Genomic DNA, 25,582 nt, shown 5'->3' on the forward strand with positions numbered 1-25,582 from the left:
TGCTGTGCTTTAACAAAGAGGCTGGTGGATTTTTTGCCCTGCTCTAGAGATATGTGGAACTTTGAAATTGAGAGAGATGATTTGGGTTATCTAGTGGAAGAAATTTCAAGGTGGCAAAACATTCAAGAGGAAGCAGAGCATAAAAGTTTGAAAAATGTGCAGCCTGACAATGCAATAGAAGAGAAAAACCCATTTCCTGGGGAGAAATCAAGCCTGACACAGAAATTTGCATAAGTAACAAAGAGCTGAATGTTAATCACCAAGACAATGGGGAAAATGTCTCCAGGGCATGTTGGAGACCCTCACAGCAGCCCCTGCCATTATAGTCCCAGAGGCCTAGGAGGAAAAAAATGGTTTCCTGGGCCTGGCCCAGGGCCCCCCTGCTATGTCCAGCCTAAGGATGTGGTGCCTTGTGTCTCAGCTGCTCCAGCCATGGCTAAAAGGCGTGAAGCTACAGCTCAGGGCATGGCTTCAGAGGGTGCAAGCCCCAAGCCTTGACAGCTTCCTTTGTAAGATATGCCTTTGACCTTCTGCCATGATTGAGAGGCCTCCTAGCCAAATGGAACTGTGAGTCCATTAAACCTCTTTTTCTTTATTAATACAACCCATCTTCATTCACAGCAATATTCATTTTGTCCATTTTTTTCCTCTTGACATGATGCTACCTTTAAATATCTTTTTTTCCTATCTCAAATAGAATCATTAAATGTTCAGACTTTAGTTAGTCAAATGCAACATCCTTATTTCATGCATTAATGAAACTTAAATTAATTATAACTTCTCTAAGACATACTTACAGAGCCCAATTTCCTGACTCCTCTTTCAGTATGCTTTTCTTTATATCTCACAGATAGATTATGAGTTTTCTATGGTACTCAAGACAAAGCTGGGAATTTAACATGGAATTAAACACAATGTATCTAAAAGCTATTCTATTCATAGGATAACCAGCACTTTCAAATGAATGCTCTCTTCTCAAGTAGATACCACCAATCTGGTACTTGGAAGTGTCTCCTGTAGTGTTTTCTTTTTTTTTTTTTTTTTCAAAAAAATAATGTTGCCTCCCCAAGAGCTCAAAGCAAGTCTGCAAAAAATGTGATTTAAAGAGATTACCAAATAGCCTTGACTCTTAAATCTGTTTTTATTTCTGTGTTTTCTTGAGTGTGAAAGGAAGAGAAATTGCAGGTGGGGGTTAAAGAAGTGGTAGAAGCAGATATGACATAATATTGATAACAGCTTTTGGATCTGTGTGCCAGGCACTGTTCTAAACACTTTACCTGCATTAGCTTATTTAGGATCATATACATCTCATGAGGCAAATACTATCAGTGTATTCATTTAACTGATGAGGAAAATGAGGCACAGGAATGTTAAATAATTTGTCCAAGATTACAAGTAATGAGGATGTGCATGAAGTTACGACCCTACTATGTGACTCTACAGCTTGTGCTCTTAAAAGTAATAATAATTACATATATCTATTCTTTTAATACACTTAACAGGTACTGAACAGTCTTTTATGATTATTTGGAATCAGGCATTAGGGGTACTGGTGCATAACATACAGCCCTTGATCCCAATGAACTGGAGTAAAGAGACAAGAGTCTAGTAATTTTAACCCAGTTCATAAGGATTTCCTAGCTTAGGGTGAACACGGGGCATTTGAGGGTTATGTTGGAGAGGCACCTACAGGTGGGGCTGGCAGTGGGGTGAAGTGGGAAGACTTCAGTATTCAAATCTGAAAATAGAGCAGCAGTTAAATGAACAGTGGTGACAGAAGGCATTCCATGCTGAGCAACAATCGTTTCAAAGGCCTGAGATAGGACAGAGCATGATACAGTCATTGACCTATAAATTATCCAGATGATTGAACTTGCATGGGATCACTCCCTGTCTTGGTCCATAATTGAAGACCTAAAAGTAGATAAATAGCAGTTATTCAGAGAGAAATTCTTCTTTGCCATTTGGCTTAGCTAGTTTACAGGTGATGAATACTGACTTAATTTATGATTTGACTTAATCGTCTTTATTTTATGCTTATCCTATCTCTGTATGCATGTATCTATGTTGTACTGTTAGGATCTCCAGGTCAAGGCCCTTGTGTGAATATATGTGTGGGGTGGGCATGTGTGAGTGGGCATGCATGCACATGTGTGTATGCTTGCTTTGTTTCAATGATGACACTTAAGATGGACTTAGTTCTTAGGCCACTGTGTAAACTTGTTCAGACTCACTACAAATAAAACCACTATAACTTTTTTTTGACAGATGGAAACCAAACATCTTAATTTTGCAGATTTGTATGCACTGATAACTGTGAGAAAACCATTCCCAAAGCCCTATAGAATAAATCATTTTGCCCATCTAAACACACCTGAGGGATGGGACACATTACTGTCAGAATCAGTGGAGTGATTCTCAGACAGCTTTGAGTCAAATATAGGGATCCCAAATAAAAATCAAGGCTCAGCTTTTTGTTTTGTTTTTACCATATCATGTTATGAATGAGTTCTTCCATACATTTTAATGAGATAAAATTTTTGGTGCCATCAAGGGCCCCCAAACACCCAATTCAATTCAACTAATAAAATGATTAGAAGAGGAAAACAATACTAAAAGTATAGATTGACTAAAATGCCAAGGCAAAACAAAATAAAACAAACAACAAAAATGAAAACACTTCTTTTTAGCACTTCAAAGGTATGTTTACTAATAAAATTTTCTGGTCATTACTGAATTATTCACATGTGTGAAAAAGAGAGTGATTTCCAGAAACAAGAATGTGAAAAACAAATTCAACTTCACAGACACTGATCACTGCATATTGTAATAAAGACGATGATGTTGAGAATGACCTAAGCTGCCATATAGTAAATACTAGCCATTAAGGTCCATACTGTATATAAATTATCTCACCTAATTTGCATGACAGTCTTATAAAGTAAAATTTTTTTTAGTTGAGAAAATTGAAGCTCAGAGAATATAATTTGCCAAAGTCTAGCTAAATAGCCAATTAGTGATGATGTTGAAGATCATACTTAGGTTTATTTGACTCCAAAGCTTGAGCCATGCTTTCAAGACCAGTTGGAGTAAAAATTCTTCAGAGCAATGGTAGAAAAACTGAACAAAAGGAAACAAAAAAAAGATAACGTTGCAGTACACTCTAAGAGCTGATCTCAGTGCTGTGGGGCAAGAGACAAAAGAGCAGAATAAGCTTCCCTAGAAATAGCTCACTCAGAAATAAAGGATATGGGCAGGGCGTGGTGGCTAACACGTGTAATCCCAGCACTTTGGGAGGCTGAGGCGGGCAGATAGCGAGCTCAGGAGTTCAAGACCAGACTGGCTAACATGGTGAAACCCTGTCTCTACTAAAAATACAAAAACTAGCCAGGATTGATGGCAGGCACCTGTAGTCCCAGCTATTTGGGAAGCTGAGGCAAGGGAATTGCTTGAATCCAGGAGGTGGAGGTTGCAGTGAGCTGAGATCACACCACTGCACTCCAGGCTGGGCGACAGCAAGACTCTGTCTCAAAAAAAAAAAAAAAAAAAAAGAAGGAAAGAAAGAAAGGATATGATTCAGACACAGAAAGCAAGAGCTCAGGAAAGAAGAAAACAGAGAGCAAACCAAAGATATAACATCTCACCAGTTAGTATTTCCTTTGGGTCCTACTTTTTGGGCATGTGGAGGTGGCCTTTCTAATGGAGAGGACATCAGATAAAGCTGATTGAAGCTGGTTGAGCTAATGTATTACTCTTTTGATTTTCTCAGCTGACTTTTAACTTATTTATCCTGGCCTGAGAAATCTGTATAGCCTGTGGTCTAGTGTTGTAAGACTATTAGCTTTGGTGATTGATTTAATGTTTATCTCCCCTATCATACTGTGAGCATGTTGAGAGCAGAGATGACATCTGTCTTGTTTACCAGTGTATCCTTTGCACCTTGATAATTGCCAGTCCCATAGTAATTGATTAATACATTTTTAAAATGAATAAATGAATATTCTTAATCACTATGGCATATTGCCAAGCACTGTAATAGGTATGGGGTTTTATAGATGTACAACAGTTCTGCCATATAAGGAGGTTCCAGTCTGCTGGGGGAGATGACCGTGTAATAAATATGATATAATGTGGTAAGAACACAAAATATATGTGCAAGTTATTGAAGTGGTGGGGAGGAAGAGAGAATAGACATGAAAAGGAAGGCTAGGTACAGAGTCACAAACAGAATTATTTACTTCCTATTCAGATTCCATAGTCATTTTCAGAAAGAAAAACCTTCAAACCAAAAATGCGAGAACAGGCATGTCAGGAAGGATTTAAAGCAAAAAGGAGTGAGGAGACAGTGAAAGAGGACTCCGCTGTTTTATGCAAGAATCTCCAGGCCCAGACAATTTATGCTTTAAGGCAATGAAAAAGCTTGAAGTTATGGTTGTGCAGTGTAACAGTTTTGAAGAGTCATGGAGTAAAGAATTACAAGATAATCAAAGTGGGAACAATTTTTTTTAAAAAAAGCTAGTTCTGAATAACAATATTCTAAAAAAAAATACTTAAAAAGATGGTCTCTGTACATGTGACAAAAAAGAGCAGTAATTATTAGACTATTGCCTAAGTTTACTATGGGGAAAGTGTCCATTTTTCAATTAAAATTCCGTGCAGAACCTTAACATATGGAAGATAAAAATGAGAATGAGATCTGCGTCTTGGGCTTTCTGCCCTGGCCCCTAATCTCAGACCCCATGGATCACAGTTGGAAAACCAGTGCTCTAGTCCTGAAAATTTCTTTTTCTTTCTTTCCTTCCTTCCTTCCTTCCTTCCCTCCTTCCTCCCTCCCTCCTCCCTCCCTCCTTCCTTCCTTCCTTCCTTCCTCTTTCTTTCTTTCTCTTTTTCTTTCTTTCTTTATTTCTTTCTTTCCTCTCTTTCTTTCTTTCTCCTTCCTTCCTTCCTCTTTCTTTCCCTTTCTTTCTTTCTTTCTTTCTCTTTCTTTCTTCTCCTTCCTTCCTTTCTTCTTCTTCTTCTTCTTCTTCTTCTTCTTTCTTCTTCTTCTTTCTTTCTTTCTTTCTTTCTTTCTTTCTTTCTTTCTTTCTTTCTTTCATCTTTCTTTCTTTCCTTTTCTTTCTCAGAATCTCACTCTGTCACCTGGGACCCAGGCTACAGTACAATGGCACAATCATAGCTCACTGCAACCTTGAACTCCAGGGCCCAAGTGATGCTCTCATCACAACATTCCAAGTAGCTGGGACTACAGGAACATGCAACTGCCCAGCTAAATTTTAAATTATTTTGTAGAGAAGGGATCTCACTATGTTTCCCAGGCTGGTCTTTAACTCCCGGCCTCCAGCAATTCTCCAGCCTCTGCCTCCCAAAGTGCTGGGATTACAGGTGTGAGCCACCCTGCCCGGCCAGAGAATTTCTTATTTTGTCTCTAAGACAAGAATATAGTTCTGAGAATTTCCCATTCTTTCACTCTGACAGAATTTCTTATGCTCTTCATGTGGAAAATGGAATGTAATCTGATTAATAAGAATATGGTTGCATATATGACTTTTTAGTTAGCTGAGCAGTAAAAATGCCTCTAAGACCAGTGATGCTTAGCCTCTTTTGTACCAGCAAGGAGGCCAGGAATGAAGGATACGGCATTTATACATCCTATCAGTAGCAATGGCACACCCTGGCAATGTTTCTCTGTGGGGGTCATGGTGGGGTGCTTCTCCTTTTACTCTTGAAGATAGCTACCTTGAGAGGATATCCTAAACTTGGCCCTGTTTTGTTAAATGCAGTTTTAAGTCCATAACTTGGATGAAGACCTAAAAGGCAAGCTTATCACATCTACAGATGACAAGACCAAGTTTATTGAAATTAAATGTGACAAAACTTTATTGATCACTCTTTACAGGCCATGTCTAGCACTAAAGAGGGCTTTTGCCATGGAGATGTTACAAAATTTTGATTTATACCATAATGCAGAGTTGGCTTAAAAGACCTGGGGTTTGTTTGCTTGTTCTTTGTTTAGTTTAGTTTGTTTATTGTTTGTTTTTTGCTTACCACCAGCTTACTAAGAACAAAAAAAATTGATCACAGTCCAAAAGCCACTATATCCTTAGTGTATTCTATGGAAAGAACATCCAGAACTTGGGAGAAGATAACATAACATATTCCTGGAGCACCATGTCCAGATCAAGTACGATATTATGAAGGAGACATAAATAGCACTGTATCCAGAGGAAGGAAACCAGGGCAACAAAGAACCTAAAAGCCATGCCCCAGGAGGATCAGTGGAAAGAACCAAGGATGTTTAATCCTACAGAACAGAAACATATAGAGCCCATAAGCTTTCTTCAAATATTTGCATGTCCATCACCATTGCTTTCAAACAGCCAGAATTCAGAAAATAGGGAAGATTTACTCTGTGTACCTACGGAGCAGAATTCGGGACAAAAGTTTGCAATCACATGGTAGCAGGTTGCTCAATGTGAGGAAGAGCTTTCTAACAATTAAAGCTGCAAAATGAAATGGGCTACTTCAAAAAGCTGTGTGCTCTGGATCACCAGAATTGTTCAATGAGAGGCTAGAAAGCATAGGATATGTATTTAATACAATAAATTCCTGGTTTTGTGGTATGAGTTGGACAGTGACCTAGTCTATAAAGTCTCTGGAAAACTAAAGGAAAATATGTATATCATTTGGATATTGAGTCACATTTTATAATATAGTTCTTTAGCTCATTAGCTGTTAATTGCAGATGGCAAACTGGAACCAATTTAATTATACCCTTGAAGAACTAGGAATGTTTGGTTGTTTTGTTAGCTTATGAGAATTTCAACAACCTGAAGTCACAATAGGACCTTGGAATACATATTACCACACAGTCACCAGGAGGGATGATGCTAGTATCAACATACAAGACATATGAAAATTTCCTCTCAAATTTTTTCTCCTACCCTCTGGTTTAGACCAACATCGCTTCTTTCAGTGGTAGCTAATAAGCCAGACGGATCTAGTAGCATGCTAGTAAATATTTAACAACTGACACTCTGGAAAAAAATTCTAATTTGTCATGTTTGCCAAATCTCATGGTTTAAATACACCCATCATAGCTGATTTCAAGCTACCGTTGGGAAGAGAAGTACACAATCCACTTTAGTGAGCAACTTTAACAAGCTGGCTCCAGCATATCACTGAATATACCCCACATTTTAATCAGGAGAATCAGTGCAATTGACTTCCCTAAAATTAACAGTCCAATGGTTGTTGCAGAGAAAGAAACTAAAGATTTGATTACATATGCTTAGTTGTTCCATTTAAACTAAAACACCAACAATATTTTGAAAGAACATATTCTTAAATGTATTGCATTTGCCCAGGGCTGCAGTGCACCCTTTTAGTCTCCATCACTTTGTTTAGGTTTATTTTCTCTGTCAAAATAGGTTGTGTATGTGACAGAGCAGGTATTTGGCACATCAAAGTTTCCATTTGCTGTTAAAGTGGGTCTCCATTTGGGGATGCATTCCGGAAGCTCTGACACTAAGTATGCTGTGGCATAATCTCTACAATCTAACAGAAATTCTGTGAGGATAAATGGAGTTCAAACATATCATGACCGGCCAGTTCTGACACATCTAATAAAGAATCAGAGTATGGGGAAATAGTTAACAACACATCCAAAAATGTTGATGATTGATATAGTTCAACTCTTTCTCAAAAGCCTCTAATCTCTTCTGTCTATCAGGGCATTTAAGGCCCTTATCTGGAAGATAAATCATAAGACTTTCGAGAGGATACAAAGGGAAGGGCTGGAGGTGAAGTGGAGAACGATAATATCGCATTGGTAAGTCACTAAATGGGTAAAGCACAGTCATAAATCTGAGATTTGGGATGAAAAAATTTATGTAGAGTTTTTTTAAAGGTTAATCATTAAAGGAAGAGTTACCATCTGCCAACTTTTTTTTGTTTGTTTTTTAAATGAGGAAAGGAGGGCAAGTAACAGCCACGCATTACTCAAGGAACATATGACTGAAAAATTGAGAAAAGTACATAATTCTGAAAAGCAATTAGAAATGGCAGCAAGAATGAAGATAGACCCTTGGATCTCAGAAATAAGAGGAACAACTTGGGTTGAAAAAATAAAAAGGCAAGCCAAAGCTGTGAAAGCTAAATTAAATTTCTTAGAACAAGGTAGTAGAATCCAGTATGATAGAACCCAGAGGCAATTGGAACACCAATGTTCTTTTACAAATGGCTGCCTAATGCATTTTACAGATACATGTGAATTGGGAATAAAGGCTAATGTAATTGTTCAACAATGTGGTACAGATGATGAAATCTAAGCACTTAATTTGGAAAAGTGTATAGTATTAAGATGACTGCATTGATTACTGTGAAGAGTACGACATGTTTGAATGGGCTTGACAAAGAAGAACTGCGCTCTGTAATTTAGAAATCTAAAGCTACTTATTTCTTCTAGAAATGCATTTTATTCAATCAGCTTTCTCTATTAGTTGTTTATAGACAATGTTTGAAAGACCAGTACCACTAACAAAAAAATACACACTTGAACTCCCCCAAATAGAATTGGATTTGTTCTACTAAGGTAATACATACATATTATTTTTTGATATATCTAAAATCATAACTTGATTGGAAGATGAATTACTAAATTAGGAGCAATTTTATGATCAAAACATACATTTCTACTTTCATTTTGTTTTCAAAATAACATCTTTATTTTGTTTCCAAAATAACATCTATAGATGTATTATAACATCTGTAGATGTATTATAATGTCTAGAAGTGTATATGCATGTATTTCTTTTTCTCATATTTCTCTATTAAAGCCCCATTATGAGAGGTGCCATTATATAAATGCGTTCTCTATTTGGAACTCAGCAAAAACACCCTGAAAAGATACACAGGCACAGTGGAAAGAGGAGCTTCTCCTTCCTGTTTTGGGGCTGTTGGTTCTCAAAGAAGTAGAAGGAAAACTATCTAGCTCTGAGTTCAATGAGTTTCCCATGGTGTATTACGTGTCTCCATAATGATGGCTTTGGAAAATGTCTGTCTTGCCAGATGCTGCCTCTCCTCACTCCTTATTCAGCAGGCAATTCACTGCCAATCACAAAGGACCAACTCAGGCCAACTCACAGTGAGCAAAGTTTGTCTTTAACAATCCTTACTTTTCTTTTTGGAATGCTCTTCCGTGCCAATGACCCTTCTGCTGCGCCAGTCAAGATAATGAAATCAATTTAGCCACATTTACAAAAGGTCCCTGGTTTATGGTGGTTTGGTTTTTATGATTTTATGATGGTGCAAAAGCAATACACATTCAGTAGAAACTAGGCTTTGAATTTTGAATTTTGATCTTTTGCTGGGCTAGTAATATCCTTGCACGATGCAGGGTATTGGGACAGCTCTGTCAGCCATGAAATCATGAGGATGAACAACTGCTACCCAATGGCAAACTGTGTGGCCAGATGATCTTCCTCTCCGGTAGGCCAATGTAAGTGTTCTGAGCATGTTTAAGGTGGGCTAGGTTAAGCCATAATGTTCAGTAGGTTAGGTGTATTAAATGCATTTTTCAACTTAATGATATTTTAAATTTACGATGGGTTTATCAGGAGATAATTCCACTGCAAATTGAGGGGCATCTATATCTTGTTACTTACATCAGAGGTGTTTATATTTCAAACAAATACCACATTAAAAGTGAAACTTCAAGTATCAGAGTGAAATTTTTGAATAGCTATGTTTTGGGGTAGTTGGCTTTGGATAGCTAAACCATAGTCAATAATATTTTAAAAATCATAGAAGTTCATATACTAGAGGAATTACAATGAAAATATCCACAAGTTTTTCTCCATTAATTCTCCTCAGAGTTTTAAAAACCTGGTTCACATTGCTGTGATCTTTTAGCTTTGTGTGACATGTGTTTCTGAATACTTTAAGCAGAGTGAGGTTAAGATTGGATCACCTCAAAATCTCATTATCTTTTAGGTTGGCATTTATATGGAAGTAGTGATGATAACCAAATGCCTTTTGTTTACATTTCACCAAATGGGAAAACTGTGTTTTCACTTACGAATAACAAACCGATACCTGACACTCGCTCAGATGATTGCCTCTCCAACATCCAACACTAAGCAGAATTTTAAAAAACAAATTAGTAATAGAGTGGTCTTTTTGCTCCTTCTTTTCTCATGCAGCTTGTTTAAAAAAATGTATGGAAGTAGCTGGATACAAATTATAGTACATAGCACATGGGAGAAGGCTGCTGTAAGTTTGTGGCTTCCCCAAACATTCATCACATGTATCACGTGCCTCAAAGTTCACCACAATAAATCTTTTGGTTCTCAGACAGCATGTCAGTCCCCCAGCTGTTAAAAACCACTGCACACAGTAGCAAACCCCAGACAGGATGACTCCCCAAAGGTACAAAGATTGTCTTTCTCAACACCTATAGGAGCTAATCAATTAATTTAAGAATAGGAAGTAATAAGATAATAGAATCTGTTTTCTATTTGGATGAGCCAACTTAACATCTCTGTGCTTCTTTTATTTCTCAGTTGTAAACATGTTCTAATAATTTACCTATTCCACTGGGTCTTCCTGAGGATTACATTAAATCATGTTCATAAAGTACCTGGCAAATAAAATCACTTAATAATTGGTAACCATTACTATTGTGCTACCAATACTTGAATTTGGAGAACGACTTCACTCTTTGGGTAGAGGGTAGAGTTGGTTTGCTGTGGGTGACAATGGCAGAGGGTGGATTTCAGACGAGAAGCAAATTTGAGAATTTTTACTAAATTAAGCTACACGCAGAGCAAGCATAAAAAACAACAACAATAATAGAGGATTGCTACTGACAAAACTTTTAATGAGACCTGAGACTTTCAGTGAAACCTGCCAAAAATACTGCCAAAGTAAGAGACATGCTCTAAGCTAGCTTGTATCCAGCTTAATTTAAGTGACTGCTTTGCCATGCAATTGGGAACATGGCACATATATACATTGCAAAGTACATGAAAACAAGATGTTTTGAAACACACATCACACCCCTGCTGACTGACTTTATTCTGAAAACTAAAAGTAATGCTAACACAGCTGTGCTTATGGTGCTTCAGGTATTTAACAAATGACCATTTACGTTAAGTACCCTGGATGACCTAAGAAAAATTTTCGTTGTCATTAGATAATGATGGAAAAATATTTCCTATCAATTGATAAGGTGATAATCCAACGGCAGAGTGTCTTTAGTTGACAAAAGATGTTTTCAGTGTCATATTTCTCTCCATTTAATCTCTAAAGTGGCACAAAAATAAGTTTTTCCACTTGGATACCTTCCTGACATCTCTTGGCTCAAAAGCCCCTCAAACTCAGTATGTCCAAAAATGATCTCACTATGCACATCCCACCCCCAGCCTGTCCCCTTCCTGTGTTCCTTGTCATAGCAAAACAGTATTATCACCTACAACCCATTCGGTTTTGCAAGCCAGAAATTTAGGGGTCATTCCTGACAATCTCCTTCTCTTCCTCCTAAATCCAACCTGTCATTAAACACCGTTGATTTTGTTTGCTAAATTTCTCCCTCTATTCATCTCTCTCCAACTCCCCTACCATCATCAGTCTAATATAAGCTACTGTCACCTCTCTCCCTGACTGTGGTAACAGCCTTCTAACTGGTCTAACTTCATATATTCCATCCCGTCTCAACATCACTTACCCTACCCATAACTTTTTCTCCCACCATTTCATGAGCTGGATCATATCCTGCCACTCCAACTCAGCTTAAAACTCTTGATGACTTTTAATGGCCTTAGGAAGAAGAGGAAAAAAATACCTTAATATGGTTTACAAAGCCTCATTCCTGCCTCCTTCATGTTACTTCATTCTTCTTGCCTCTGCTCCAGCCACACGAGCCGTTGTGGACTCACTGTGCTCTCTCCTGGCACAAGGTAGCTGATATGGTTTGGCTGTGTCCTCACCAAAATCTCATCTTGAATTGTAACTCCCATAATTCCCATGTGTTGTGGGAGGGACCCAGTGGGGGATAATTGAATCAGGGGGGCGGTTCCCCCATAGCGTTCTCATGGTAGTGATAAGTCTCATGAGATCTGATGGTTTTATAAGGAGTTTCCTTTTTCACTTGGCTCTCACTTTCCCTCTTGCTGCCGCCATGTAATAAGGGCCTTTTGCCTTCCGCCATGATTGTGAGGCCTCCTCAGCCATGTGGAACTGAGTTCATTAAACCTCTTTTCCTTTATAAATTACCTAGTCCCGGGTGTGTCTTTATCAGCCGGGTGAAAACAGACTAATACAGTAGTTCTGGCTTTCCTGATATCTGAAATGCTCTTGCCAATCCTCTTTGCCTAGTCACCTCTTCAGATTTTCATTTCACTTCCTTGAGAAACCTTTCCTTTACCTCTTTGACCACATCAATTCCCTGTTATAAACTTTCATAATACCTTGCAACTCTTCTACATTGCACTCAATGAAGTTGTGCTTTTATTTTGTTCAGCACTTTTATTAATATTTTTATTTTCTATTATTCTATAAGTTCCTATAGAGAGAGGACCACATCTATTTTTGGTCTCCTACTAGCTTTAGCCCAAGCACAGGGCATATGATCCCACAATATTCAATAGTAAATATTGGTGGAATGAATGAATAAATTATGTCAGGTAAGTTTCCCACATTGCTTTCAGTAAACAGACTATATTGTTTTGCTTTAAAAAAAATGTCAGCAAGCAGTCTGTTATGTAAAATGCCCAGTTTGGTTCGTGATTATAAATATGAAAATGGTTAACTCAATCAAATTGCTGTAAGGATAAGAGACTGCAGAAAATGAATTTGTTTTTTACCTTTAGTTTTAAGGAGTTCAGTTTTTCCTCCCTAAGGTGTTCTCTCAACATCTCTCGGTGGAGCCTCTCCTGCTCCCTTGCAAACTCGCCAAGAGTGTACTGGCGCACGCTGTTATGGCGGCTGGACATCCCCAGGGTGCTTCCCCCTTGACTGGGCACACTTGTGAAGCCTTGCCTCCTGGTGAAGTAGTACACGGTGACACAACTAAAATGTACATTCTTTGTCCTCAGTCGCTTCTCCCTTTTGAGAATGGAGGAAGCTGAAAGAGAAAGAAACAATCCTGTGAACACTTGGGGCAGCAGTTTTCAGACAAGGACAAGAAAATGCCAGTTGGTGATCCTGAATCTATCTGTGGTCGAACCTTGTTGGCTAGGGCACTCTAAAACTGTTATATCCCGGAGTTGGCATAGAGTTCTTATTTTCTTTCTTAAATTTTCTTCTAGCTGCAGCAGAGTAGACTTCTTTTAAGTATAATGGTAGTCTGTACTTTTAAGTATAAAGATAATCTAAGCAAACTTTCAGGAAAGTTGTCAACAGCCTGTGAATCTGTGGCAGCATTTATTGTAGTCCCCCCTTGTCTTTAGAGGATATGTTCTCGGACCTCCTGTGGATGCCTGAAATCACGGACAGTATTCAGCCCTATATAAAATGTTTTTTTCCTATACATACATACCTAAGATAAGGCACAGTAAGAAATCAATTACAATAGCTAATAGTAAAATAAAGCAATTATAATAATATAGGAACATCACAACTCTTGTGCTTTGGGGCCATTATTAGGTAAAATAAGGGTTCCTTGAACATAAGCACTGGGATACCCATGGCAGTTGATCTGATAACCGAGATGGCTACTATGTAACTAATGGGCCAGTAGCATAGACAGCACTGATGTGCTGGACAAAGAGAAGATTCAAATCATGGGGGAATGGGAATGGGACAGTGTGAGATTTCATCACACTACTCCCAACAGCCTGCAATTTAAAACTAAAAATGGTTTATTTCAGGATATTTTCATTTAATATTTTTGGATTGTGCTTGACCACAGATAATTGAAACCGGGGAAATCAAAACTGCAGATAACCGGGGACAACTATAATTTCTCATTTCCTCTAATCCTTTGAATTTTGGTTTTATGACTTTCACAGGAGTTGTATTATACTATAATCAAAAAAGACACATAGTACAAACCCTCCTACCTCGGATCTTATTTCTGTGTGGAGGGTGTTTGACATTAAAACAAATGTCCACAAATTTTAGAAAATTTCAAAAAGCAATAAAAACACACACAAAAAGGCTCACTGGCACTATTTAGATATTTTATCAGTCTAACTCCAATAAAACTTTCATTTGAAAAGACCAGTGTTCTCATTAAACAGCATTATGAACAATGGGATTCTAATGTAAGTATACATTGGGACAAATGAAATTGCCTGGGATATATCAGAACTACTTCTTCTTCTTCTTATTTTTTTAATTGACAAATGAAAATTATATATATTTATGATGCCCAGCGTGATGCTTTGATATATGTATGTATTGTGAAACTGCCCAATCAAACTAATTAACATATCAATTATCTCACATATTGATTTTTTTGTGGTAATGATGGGAGCCTTTATTATTAGTTACAGGAACATCAAGATACACAGAGAATCCAGGAGATGTAGACACTGACTGTAGTTGAGAAGAAGAGGGTCACACTTTGTAAACATGGCCTTTTGAAATTAGAAGACATGGTAGAATCATCTGGTTCAGCCCCTTCATTTTACATTGAAGTAACCTAGGTCTGTAGAATTTGAGTGACTTTTTTTGATGTAGACTGTTGGTGAGACAGGTAAGCCTAAACTTAAAAGCTCCTAATTCGCTGCCAATTATACCATCCATCCCCACTGGGGAAGGAAGGACACGCTTAGTTGAGAAGAAAGAATCATGTTATTATTTTGCTAGCTGAGGATTTCTTCTCAGTTCATTATTTTTTTCCTGTCTGCTTTTCTATTAGGGGTTGAATTTTGTCCCTCTCCACCAAATGTGCTAAAGTCTTAATCCCGAGTACCTCAGAATGTAGTCTCTTTTGGAAATAGGGACTTTACAGAAGTAAACAAATTAAAATGAGGTCACCAGGGTGGGCCCTTATCCAAGATGACTGGTGTGTTTATAAAAGTTAAAATTTGGACACAGACACGCGTAAAGGGAAGATGATGTGAAGAGACACAGGAAGAACACCATGTGAAGACTGACGTGGAGATGGGGATTCTCCACCACAAGCCAAGAATGTCGGGGACTACCAGAAACTGAAATATGCAAGGAAAGATCCTTTCCCAAAGGTTTCAGAGGGAGTCCGGCCCTCCCAACACCTTGGTCATCTAGCCTCCCGAACTGTGAGCAATTTCTGCTGTTGTAAGTCATCTTGTCTGTCGTCATTTTTACGGCAGCCCAAGGAAACCGATACAAGTGCTCAAGCAGAAAAATGAACAGAAGAAAATGAACTGAGAAGAAATTCTCTGATGGCAAAATGCTATAATTTAACATTTATGGAGTGTTTCCCATGTGCTGTACTATGCGGGGCACTTTACATGAATTATCTCATTTTATCCTTAGAGCTCCCTGGTTGATATTACTCATGTCCCCATTGTTAGGAAACCAAATTATCAAAGGTTAAAAAACATGGCCAAGGTCCTATAACTAATGAAAAAACTGGGATCTGTTATTTATATCCCAGTCTTTTCACTACCATATTTCAGCATACAGCTGAGGCCACACTAAGGGAGGTGAGCAAGGCTGGGATTTGGCATTATACTACCTCTGGAAGATGTCAACTGCTGCTGGCTTCAAGATGATTTTGATTTGGAAGCCCGTGTAAGCAATAAAAAAAATTGACTCTAATTGGATTTAGGTAAGAATCTTCTTCCAAGGAGGTTCAAGCTCCTTTGTCTCATTTTTCCCCCATGAAACATTCAAGCCAAATATATAGAGGCTGCTATGATTAATATCATGTTATGGATTTGTTTAATCAGTAAGTATAAATTGAGAGCCTACTATGAGCTAGCCACTTTCTAGATGATTGGGATACATCAGTTAAAAACACAGATGATTCCGGGTGAGGCTCAAGCCTGTAATCCCAACACTTTGGGAGGCCAAGACAGGCGGATTACCTGAGGTCAGGAATTTGAGACCATCCTGGCCAACATGGTGAAATCCCGTCTCTACTAAAAATACAAAAAGTAACCAGGCAGGGTGGCTCATGCCTGCAATCCCAGCTACGCAGGAGGCTGAGGCAGAAGAATTGCTGGAACCTGAGAGGTGGAGGTTGCAGTGAGCAGAAATAACACCACTGCACTCCAGCCTGGGCGACAGAGAGACACTGCATCTCAAAAAGTAAAAAGAATAAATAAACAAAAAATAAATACACAGATGATGATCCCTGCCTGTGTGGAGCTTCCATTCCAGTGATGAGAAACTCCGACACAATGGAGAGACTCAGAAGATTAGAGAGTAAGACAATTATGACCTTAGCACAGAAATTTGGCTTTCCCAACTTTCCTCTTCTCCATTGTTTTGCTTCTCCAGAAGATATTGCCAGAAAGTGAATGCTTTCCAACTTCTGCATAATTTACCATTTATTTATGTATATATTCATTGTAACACACCTGTACTCCAGGCAGTAAAGAAAACTTTCAACCTTGATTTAAAAGTTCTGTTCTGTTTCATAACCATATCTTTAAATCATCTCAAAACAAGGAAGAATTTGTCAAAATGTAAAAGATCACCAGAGAAGGCAAATTTAACAATCTGCCCAGTAATCTGCTATCAAACCCGACAACCTCACACATCACCCCTTACAGCAGGCTAGAGCTTCTGGTTTTGTGATGATAACTTTCTATCTTTTTTGCTCTTGATATCATAAAAATGATGCCCTAAAGGCATTATTGTTCAAGGCCATAAATTTATAGATAAGGAAAAAGGTTTGAATGTACTCATTTAAAATAATTATTATACACACCTCTGGTAATTTTTTTTTTTTTTTTTTTTTTTTTTTTTTTTTTTTTTTTTTGTGATAGAGCTTAGCTCTTGTTGCCCAGACTGGAGTGCGGTGGCATGATCTCAGTTCACTGCAACCTCTGCCTCCTGGGTTCAAATGATTCTCCTTCCTTAGCCTCCTGAGTAGCTGGGATTACAGGTGTTTGCCACCACGCCCAGCTAATTTTTGTATTTTTAGTAAAGACAGGGTTTCATCATGTTGGCCAGGCTGTTCTCGAACTCCTGACCTCAGGTGATCCACCCACTTCGGCCTCCCAAAGTTCTGGGATTATAGGTGTGAGCCACTGTGCCCAGCCACCTCTGGTAATTTTAGTACTTACTTTTTAGACAATTGGTGGCACTCTCAACAAATTTCCTTTCTAAATGTATTTAGATCTCCACCTGCAGTTTTAGATTATAAGAATTCTTCACCCTTCTGGATGAATCTATTGCACCATGCTTTCCCAGAAAAGCCACATTACCTTTTCCCTAAAAGCTAGAGTTTGGAAGTGATCTTCTAAGGCCTTGAAGAAGACAATAGTGTCAGGGAGCAGAAGGCCTTCAGCTGGGCCCCTGGCAGTGCTGACACTGTCAAAAGGAATTAGGAATAGTGCTTCCTCCTATCTATTAGGATTTATAATTCAAACGTGTTTATGTTTACTTTAGCATTTGCATATTATACATAACATTGTGAGAACAATGATTCAAAAGCCTGTGGAATCTATTTAAAAGGAAGTCTTCAAAATATTACAAGATCGGCCTTATAGGGGATATTGTAAGTATGGCTTTCCTGAAGTTAAGAGCCACCGAAGTCTCTCTTCTGATGATTGAATCAGAGGACTAACATGAGCCTTTATAGGCTATCTCCTGCCTCCAGGCCTCAATTTGACTAACATCACAAAATGAAGTCATAAAAAAGAGTCTCTGCCCTTTGAGCCTGGGAGAAGCAGACTAAATTCACCCAGCACATCTGCCATAGGGAATCTGAAACCTCCCTGATATACCTACCCAGTAATTTGTGCCCTTTCCAAGAAAACTAAGCTCTACTTTGTGTCTCTGCAGAGTTCAGTATTGGCTTTACTATAGCAAGGTCAAGAGCAAGAAAAGGAGGGAGGAGAATGTGGCTTTCATGAGAGCTTTGAAAATTAATTATTCTGTTTTTGGCCAGCGTGGTGACTCACGCCTGTAATCTCAGCATTTTTGGAGGCTGAGGCAGGTGGATCCCTTGAGCTCAGGAGTTTGAGACCAGCCTGAGCAACATGGTGAAACCCCCTCTCTGCCAAAAATGCAAAAACTTAGGTGGGTGTGGTGGCGTGTGCCTGTAGTCCCAGCTAGTTGGGAGGCTGAGGCATGATCTTCGCTTAAGCCCAGGAGGCAGAGGTTGTGCGGAGCTGAGATTACACTACTGCACTCCAGTCTGGGTGACAGAGTGAGACTCCAGTTTAAATAAATAAATGAATAAAAATAATTAGTCTGTTTTCATACTTGACACCATTTTTTTTTTTTTTTTGAGATGGAGTCTTGCTCTGTTACCAGGCTAGAGTGCAGTGGCGCTATCTCAACTCACTGCAACCTCCACCTCCTGGGTTCAAGCGATTCCCCTGCCTCAGCCTCCCGAGTAGCTGGGACTACAGGTGCGCACCACCACACTTTGTATTTTAGTAGAGAGGGGGTTTCACCTTGTTGGCCAGGATGATCTCAATCTCCTGACCTCATGATCCACCTGCCTCAGCCTCCCAAAATGCTGGGATTACAGGCGTGAGTCACTGTGCCCAGCCCTGATGCTATTTTTTAAGTGTCTTTCAGCTCCTTTTCTTTTATCCCAACCATAATACCAGCCTGAAGCAAAAGTGTCTAAATGCAACACTACTATATACACTGCCCAGGTCTTGGGAACACCATTATGTTCAGCATATCTGGCCATATTGGTGTTACTGTAAAATGTTCACATATAGCACAGTTACTGATATTCACTATCTCCAGAAGCTACCTATCCTTAAAAGAATGCTTTCAGGCTGGGCGCAGTGGCTCACCCCTGTAATCCCAGCACTTTGAGAGGCCGAGGCAGGCGGATCACCTGAGGTCGGGAGTTCAACACCAGCTTGGCCAGCATGGTGAAATCCTGTCTCTACTAAAAATACAAAAATTAGCTGGGCATGGTGGCAGGTGCCTGTAATCCCAGCTACTCAGGAGGCTGAGGCAGGAGAATCGCTTGAACCCGGGAGGCAGAGGTTGCAGTGAGCTGAGATCACGCCTTTGCCCTCCAGCCTGGGCTACAGAGCAAAACTCTGTCTCAAAAAAAAAAGCTTTCAAAATGAATGGAGAAAAGAATTGGAAAACTGACTAATCCACAATGCCAGGGTAAGAATATAGGCATATAAAATAATCTGTACTATGAATTATATAAAGAAAGAACTCGTGAATAGATTAAAAATGGAAACCAAAAACTAAGAATTATTCAGCATGTTTGCAGTATCATCCAGGTAAGCAAGTACTCTGATGAAATAAATAATCTGAATATTGTGATCCCTACAGGGGATGAGTATATCAAGTATCACAGCTGATTCACACTAGGCTCTAGGAAAATTCAACTAATTTTTCTCTTTTCACACTCACAAATCAATCTGTTTATATGATATGGAATAAATCTTCAAGTTTACCAGATTATCTGCCTGACTTGTCAATTTTATTTCTTATTGAAAATAAGTTTGCTTTTTGATTTGTGCTTTAGCCATTTGTAAACATTATTAGTGTATCATTCCACTTGAGTCTGGCCATCTCTGCATGCACACAGACAATCACATATCTGGGCCTCTAAAATTGAAGACCAGGTTCGGGACTACCAATTCCACCACAGGGCAACCACTCTGGAGTGAATTCTTGAGCAATGAGCTGGTCATCCTCTTTAAGTACACTTGTTTTTTATGCCAACACCTATCAGCAAAGTCCTGCTAGAAAGGCAGAAAGCAGTAAACAGAGTTACGTATTTTGGCACATGGAGGTTGAAAGTTTATGGTCTAGTTTCATGTTAAACGAGAGGAGAATTGTGGAAGATATTAATTCTACCATTTGGGTCTAAAGTCAATAATAATCTTATCTCTCTTAAGTTGATCAAAAGGAAAATGCCAGATAATTTGCAAGTCTATGGTTTTGAATTTCTTTATTTAGATGAAACTTAGTAGAAGCGAAGTGAGATTGCCAAAATCAACTTGTTTTTCTTGGTAAGCCCTGGGCAATGAAAATTCATGTTTTTAAATCATACAGACCAAATTGATCAGGGGCTCCGAAGATGTGTGTGTTGCTTCTTACCTTTTGAAGAACAAATCAGGACTAAATCTGTTATCAAACCAGGAAGCTTGACTTAAAAACAGAAGATCCAGTTTCATCAGAAATTATTTTGTATAGAAATTAGCATAACAGATTGAATATTAAATCAATTTCCAATGATTGAAGTTATTAAGATTAACTTAACATTTACAAATGACTTCTGTAAATTTCCTGTGATCATATGCTCAAAGCTTCTCCAACTTGACATGATAGCCAAGGTTGGCTTCTCTTGATAATTGTGTCACCTACATGATCTTGTCTTAACCAAGTAAAAATGGGTCTAGCAACTAAGAACTACAGGAGTAATTCCTTTGAAAATGAAGTCTAGTTTGGTATTAAAAGCAATCTTTCCTTGTTCTAATTGTCCCTTTTTATTCCAGTCACATTCTTGTTTCCTGAATATACTTGCCCCAGTTGTCTTTTTAAATTTAATTTGCTCAAATAAGGTATTTAGTAATACATTGTTTAAGTGGATAAAACTCCAAAAGACTTATACTAAAGAAGTATCATGGGTGAATGAGAGGCAAAATGAAAATAAAGACTAATTGGGACTATTTTCTTTCTTACCATGAACAAAATCCAAATTACCTTAAGTATGTAATATAAGCTGATCTGTTATTTTACATTCAGTTATAAAGAGTTTAAAACACATACTAACAGTCACAAACAAAAGAAAAAAAACCCACCTTAAACAATGGGCATGATGTAGGGAAATATTTTTAATTACCCAATGTTTTGGAATTAAGTTGTTTTTCTTCCCAAAAGAATAATCAGAACTGAAACAGAGGCAGTAAATGTAAAAAAGTATCTTAATGTACCAAAAGGACAACAAGTCAGGGGTCTTATTTTTTTCCTTTTTTACTATTGCTTATTACTATGAAAGTAGCATTCAAAGATAAAAATCAAGAAAAAGTAGCCTCCACTTAGGTGATGCTCATCATTTTTAGTCCAAGTCTATTTCTTGCTGATATATTTGGTTCCCTGTATTATGACTAATAGCTCTAAGTGCTATTAAAATTGTAGTGCATGTTTCTCCTCAGTCCTTAAATTCCACTCTTCCCTATTTCTAACCAACCAACCACCTGATGTATTAGTAAAACAGCAAGTAGACTAGACCATATAAAATATGATAGACACGTTTAGGAACCAGTTGTCATTCTGATAACAATCCTTTGGTAGAAGAGAACTAGGCTTATAATTCATAGATAGGATTAGGTAGCTTATCCATTTAGCTGTAAATATTTCCCATTCCTATATGAAATTGAAAATATTCACAATGGATTACCCTCAAGACTAATAATGTCTTTTGCGCATTGCAGCTTCTGAGTGAAATAATTCAAGGCAAGTCTCTTTTGTTTAAATTGCTAGTTTACAAAGAAAAAAACCCTCTCATCTGAGACTAAGTGACATAATAAGTATTCTATCAAGATATGTGCAAATACTGCATATGCATTTAAACAACAAGAACAAAATAGCAGGAACAGAAATAATATAAAAAGATGACCCTTGAAGCTGATTGACTAAAGCTTTGTTTTGGATCATGAACATGCATGTCACGTCGTCATCCATTCAGTCTGTCAGTTACGTCCACACAAGCAAGCAAGAGATATGCATGAAGGGAACCAGCTCTCTTCCCAGTCTCTCCTGACAGGCACAGCCCAGGCTGTTCAGCTCTCTGCAAGCTGAATTTGACTTCATAGGGTTGGTTTGATCAAGTACTCATCTACTGAAAATTCTCAGGTTGGAAAAAAGTAAGGCTTATTGCCCAAGATTTTGATGTAAATTCTGAAAGCTGCATATGAAAATTTAATACACACTTTGACCTTCCAGCCTTCATGTCATAAATAATTAATATGATTAACTCACAAAAGATGATCACTTAGCAAAACTAGCAGTTGTTCATCCACACATTTTATTTTTTAAGGATGCCCCTTCCTCTTCCCCCCAATTCTTGTGAGTAATCTACAAAAAACAACAACAACAACAAATGGCACTTTGTTAGGACAAAAGCAAGACATACTATATTTTAAAGTTATAAACTTGAAATTAAAAAAGCAAAAATTTAAGAGGGGGTACAACTCAAAGGTAGAGCATTGGACGGCAGATCAAGAAAACAAAAATATTTTTTAAAAAATTATTTTATCTTTTATAAATATTTTTATATCTAATTGACTTAACACTGATCCTCTTGCTTACGCAGAACTAATAACCCACTGAAAATGTAATGTAACTGCAGAACGCCCTAGCCATCAACATAAAATGCAATTAATATTGGGGATGGTGAACTGTTAAACTAAAAGTTTAGATTAAATTATATGTAAAATTGTATCACTGAGTGATCTACTAATTTTTGTTCTAATTTAGATGTATGATTTTCCTTTTGCATCAATAAATCAATCAAATTTATAGCACTAGGCATCATGAATTTTGGTGTTCCAATTCTACATTTCACAATCAGTCTTCCTTTTGGTTCGATTTTGTTCTTATACGACAAATCACTTTAAAAATTATATATTAAAATCCTTGAGCAAAATATTGGAAACACAATGTAATATTAATGTTTTGCTAAATATAGGCATTGAATTTTGCTCAGCTCTAACCAAAGCAGACCAAAAATTAGGAATTTTTCCCCCCTGTTCTATATAATACACAGATGCTCCTTTTTAACTTTCAGTGGGGTTACTTTCCAAGAAACCCATCATAAGTTGAAAATATTGTAAGTCAAAATACATTTAATACACCTAACCTACAGAACATCATAACTTAGCTTAGCCTAGCTTACACATGCTCAGAATACCTTACATCAGCCTACAGGGGCCCAAATCATCTAATGAAAAGCCAATTTATAACAAAGCATTGAATATCTTATGTAATTTACTGAATACTGTACTGAAACTGAAAAACAGAATGGTTGTATGGGTACTCAAAGTACGGTTTCTACTGAATGCCTACTGCTTTCTCACCATTGTAAAATCAAAAAACGTAAGTCCAACCAGCATTAAGGAGTCAGGGAATATCTGTACTCAGCTAGCACCTGACATTATTACTGTTGAGAACAATTTTACAGAATTTTGAACAATGTTATCAGCCCTTTTCTCTTTCCACACTATCTATATTTTTTTAGATAACATTAATATTTTCCAGGGAATTTTAAAGATTTCCACACAGCCAATATTAACATTTACATATGGAACATACATTACTGAGGTATCTGCCTTTTCACTTTTAAAGGCTGTTTTTTTTTATTGTAAGCATGTCATATTGCTAATGAATTAGAGAAAATATTTTCCTATCCCAATGTCTGCAAAATAATAAATTGTCAAATAATGTAATCGATTTAAAACTGAATTTTAATACTTGCTAAAATCCATTATACAAGTTATATTAATGAGCATCTGCATTTCTTAGTTTCTCCATTAATATTTTCAGAATTATGTTTATATACCTCACAGGAATAGTGTAAGAAATAATTACATTTGTAAAAAACCTTACGAACCACAGATGGAAAGCATTACATATGCAGAGTACTATCTCGGTGATGCTGTTAAACCAAATAAAAAGTGTGTTCTTTTATTATCAGGGAGAAAACAAGTACCACCTACTTCCCAGCTTGTTTCCTTAATCTCTCATATGTGCAATTAAACACTAAAACTTCATGCTTAAGAAATAAATTTCAGTGCCACCAAAGTAACAGTTATTTCCAAAATATATAAACCTATACTCTAGTGTTATTAAAATCTCAACATGAATAACATCTTCAGATTATATCATTTTTTTATTGGGAAAAAATGGTAGTTGTTACTAAACATAAATAATCACAGTTCTGGCTGCAGTCCAAGGTGTAAGCACTTCCCTCTGCTGTCTCAGCAATTCTCCTGATGTCAAAGACACATTAAAATAAATGGGAACCATATGGCTCCTCAGCAGAATACCGGCGCTCTTACAACCAAGAGGGCAATGCAATTCATTACCACCACCAGAGAAATATTTTGGGGACATGGAATATCTCAGTGCAAAATAAAGCCACATGAGGCATTCTGACACAATGACAGAAGGAAACATTTGCTATTCTTCAGCTCTACTAACCTGTTTGCTGCGTTTTACATTTTCTCAATACCACCGTGAGCCTCTCCTGCTACAAGGATTAAATAGCATTTTCCACCTGCTCACTGACTTCTCAAGCAGTACTTCATCTGGTCCAACAATTCAACCCTGTCAAGCCTAATATATCATGATAATCCAGGTCAGGACATCACTTAAAAATAACAACAAAGAAACAAAACAAAACAAATCCTCAACAGCAACAAGAGCAACAAAAAAATTTTAAAATCTCTTAAAAATTATTCTGGAGAGCAAGATTGGGCCCAAAACCACACACTTGAACTTTTAACTTTGCTGGGAAGGATGAAATCTTGATGCATGCTTAAAAAAAATGCCATTAAATCTATAAAAGCCTTTACTCTACTTATCCTGAATAAAAATCGAAGTCATTAAAAAACAAAGGAGGAATTTACTCTACGCTGTTTTACTGGATCCATATGTCTGAAATTCTACATTTAAAATAAAGATCCAGGCTGGGTGCAATGGCTCATGCCTGTTATCCCAGCACTTTGGGAGGCCAATGCAGGTGGATCACTTGAGTTCAGGAGTTCGAGACCAGCCTGGGCAATATGGTGAAACCCTGTCTCTCCAAAAAAACAAAAAAAACCCCACAAAACAAAACAAAACAAAACCCACAAGGCTGAGGCAGAAAAATCACTTGAGCCTGGGAGGCAGAGGTTGCAGTGAGCAGAGATCTTGCCATTGCACTGTAGCCTAGGTGAAAGGAGTAAAACCCTGTCTCAAAAATAAATAAACAAATAAAATGGAGATACAGGGCTGCAGAATTGGGATTAAAGCAGAGGTCGTAAGGGCAGCTAGGAGAGGGCCAGTTGGGTTTACTTGGGTACCCTCTGTTTGCTGGCTGTCAGTGAGTGATTTGGGAGGGTTGCAAATATCAAAAACGAAGGGAAAATTTTACTGTAACTGTGATTTTTCTATAGATAGATCACATTTTAAAATTGGGCTTGCACTTCAAATTTTCTTAATCTTCTCAATATCTGCTATGGTCTGAATGTTTGTTCGTGTTCTTCCAAAATTTATATGTTGAAATTCTAACCCCCAAGGTGATGGTATCAGATAGTGGAGCATTTGGGAGGTTGCTAGGTTTTGGGGGTGGCACTCTCATGAATGAGATTAGTGCCCTTTTTATTTATTTATTTATTTATATTTTTTTGAGACAGAATCTCACTCTGTCGCCCAGGCTGGAGTGCAGTGGCACGATCTCAGCTCACTGAAGCCTCCATTTACCAGGTTCAAGCAATTCTCATGCCTCAGC

At 37.8% G+C, this 25,582-nt stretch overlaps 1 protein-coding gene and 1 long non-coding RNA gene across 3 annotated transcripts in view; both read right to left on the reverse strand.

Annotated features, from left to right (window-relative positions):
- The window catches only part of CSRNP3 (cysteine and serine rich nuclear protein 3), a 215,566-nt gene that overhangs the window by 18,126 nt on the left and 171,858 nt on the right, over positions 1 to 25,582 (reverse strand). For both annotated transcript variants that reach the window (XM_012496287.2, XM_003266188.3), the window contains one exon: positions 12,861 to 13,120. In XM_012496287.2, the coding sequence (XP_012351741.1) occupies positions 12,861 to 13,120 (260 nt within the window). The remainder of the gene's footprint in view (positions 1 to 12,860; positions 13,121 to 25,582) is intronic.
- LOC115830872 lies at positions 125 to 12,846 on the reverse strand. Its single transcript, XR_004026382.1, has 3 exons — positions 12,836 to 12,846; positions 4,065 to 4,068; positions 125 to 213 (listed from the first exon to the last, which is right to left on the reverse strand). It is a non-coding gene; the product is annotated as an uncharacterized LOC115830872 (long non-coding RNA).

This window comes from Nomascus leucogenys, chromosome 17 (genome assembly GCF_006542625.1).
Source record: "Nomascus leucogenys isolate Asia chromosome 17, Asia_NLE_v1, whole genome shotgun sequence".
Classification (NCBI taxonomy): domain Eukaryota; kingdom Metazoa; phylum Chordata; class Mammalia; order Primates; family Hylobatidae; genus Nomascus; species Nomascus leucogenys.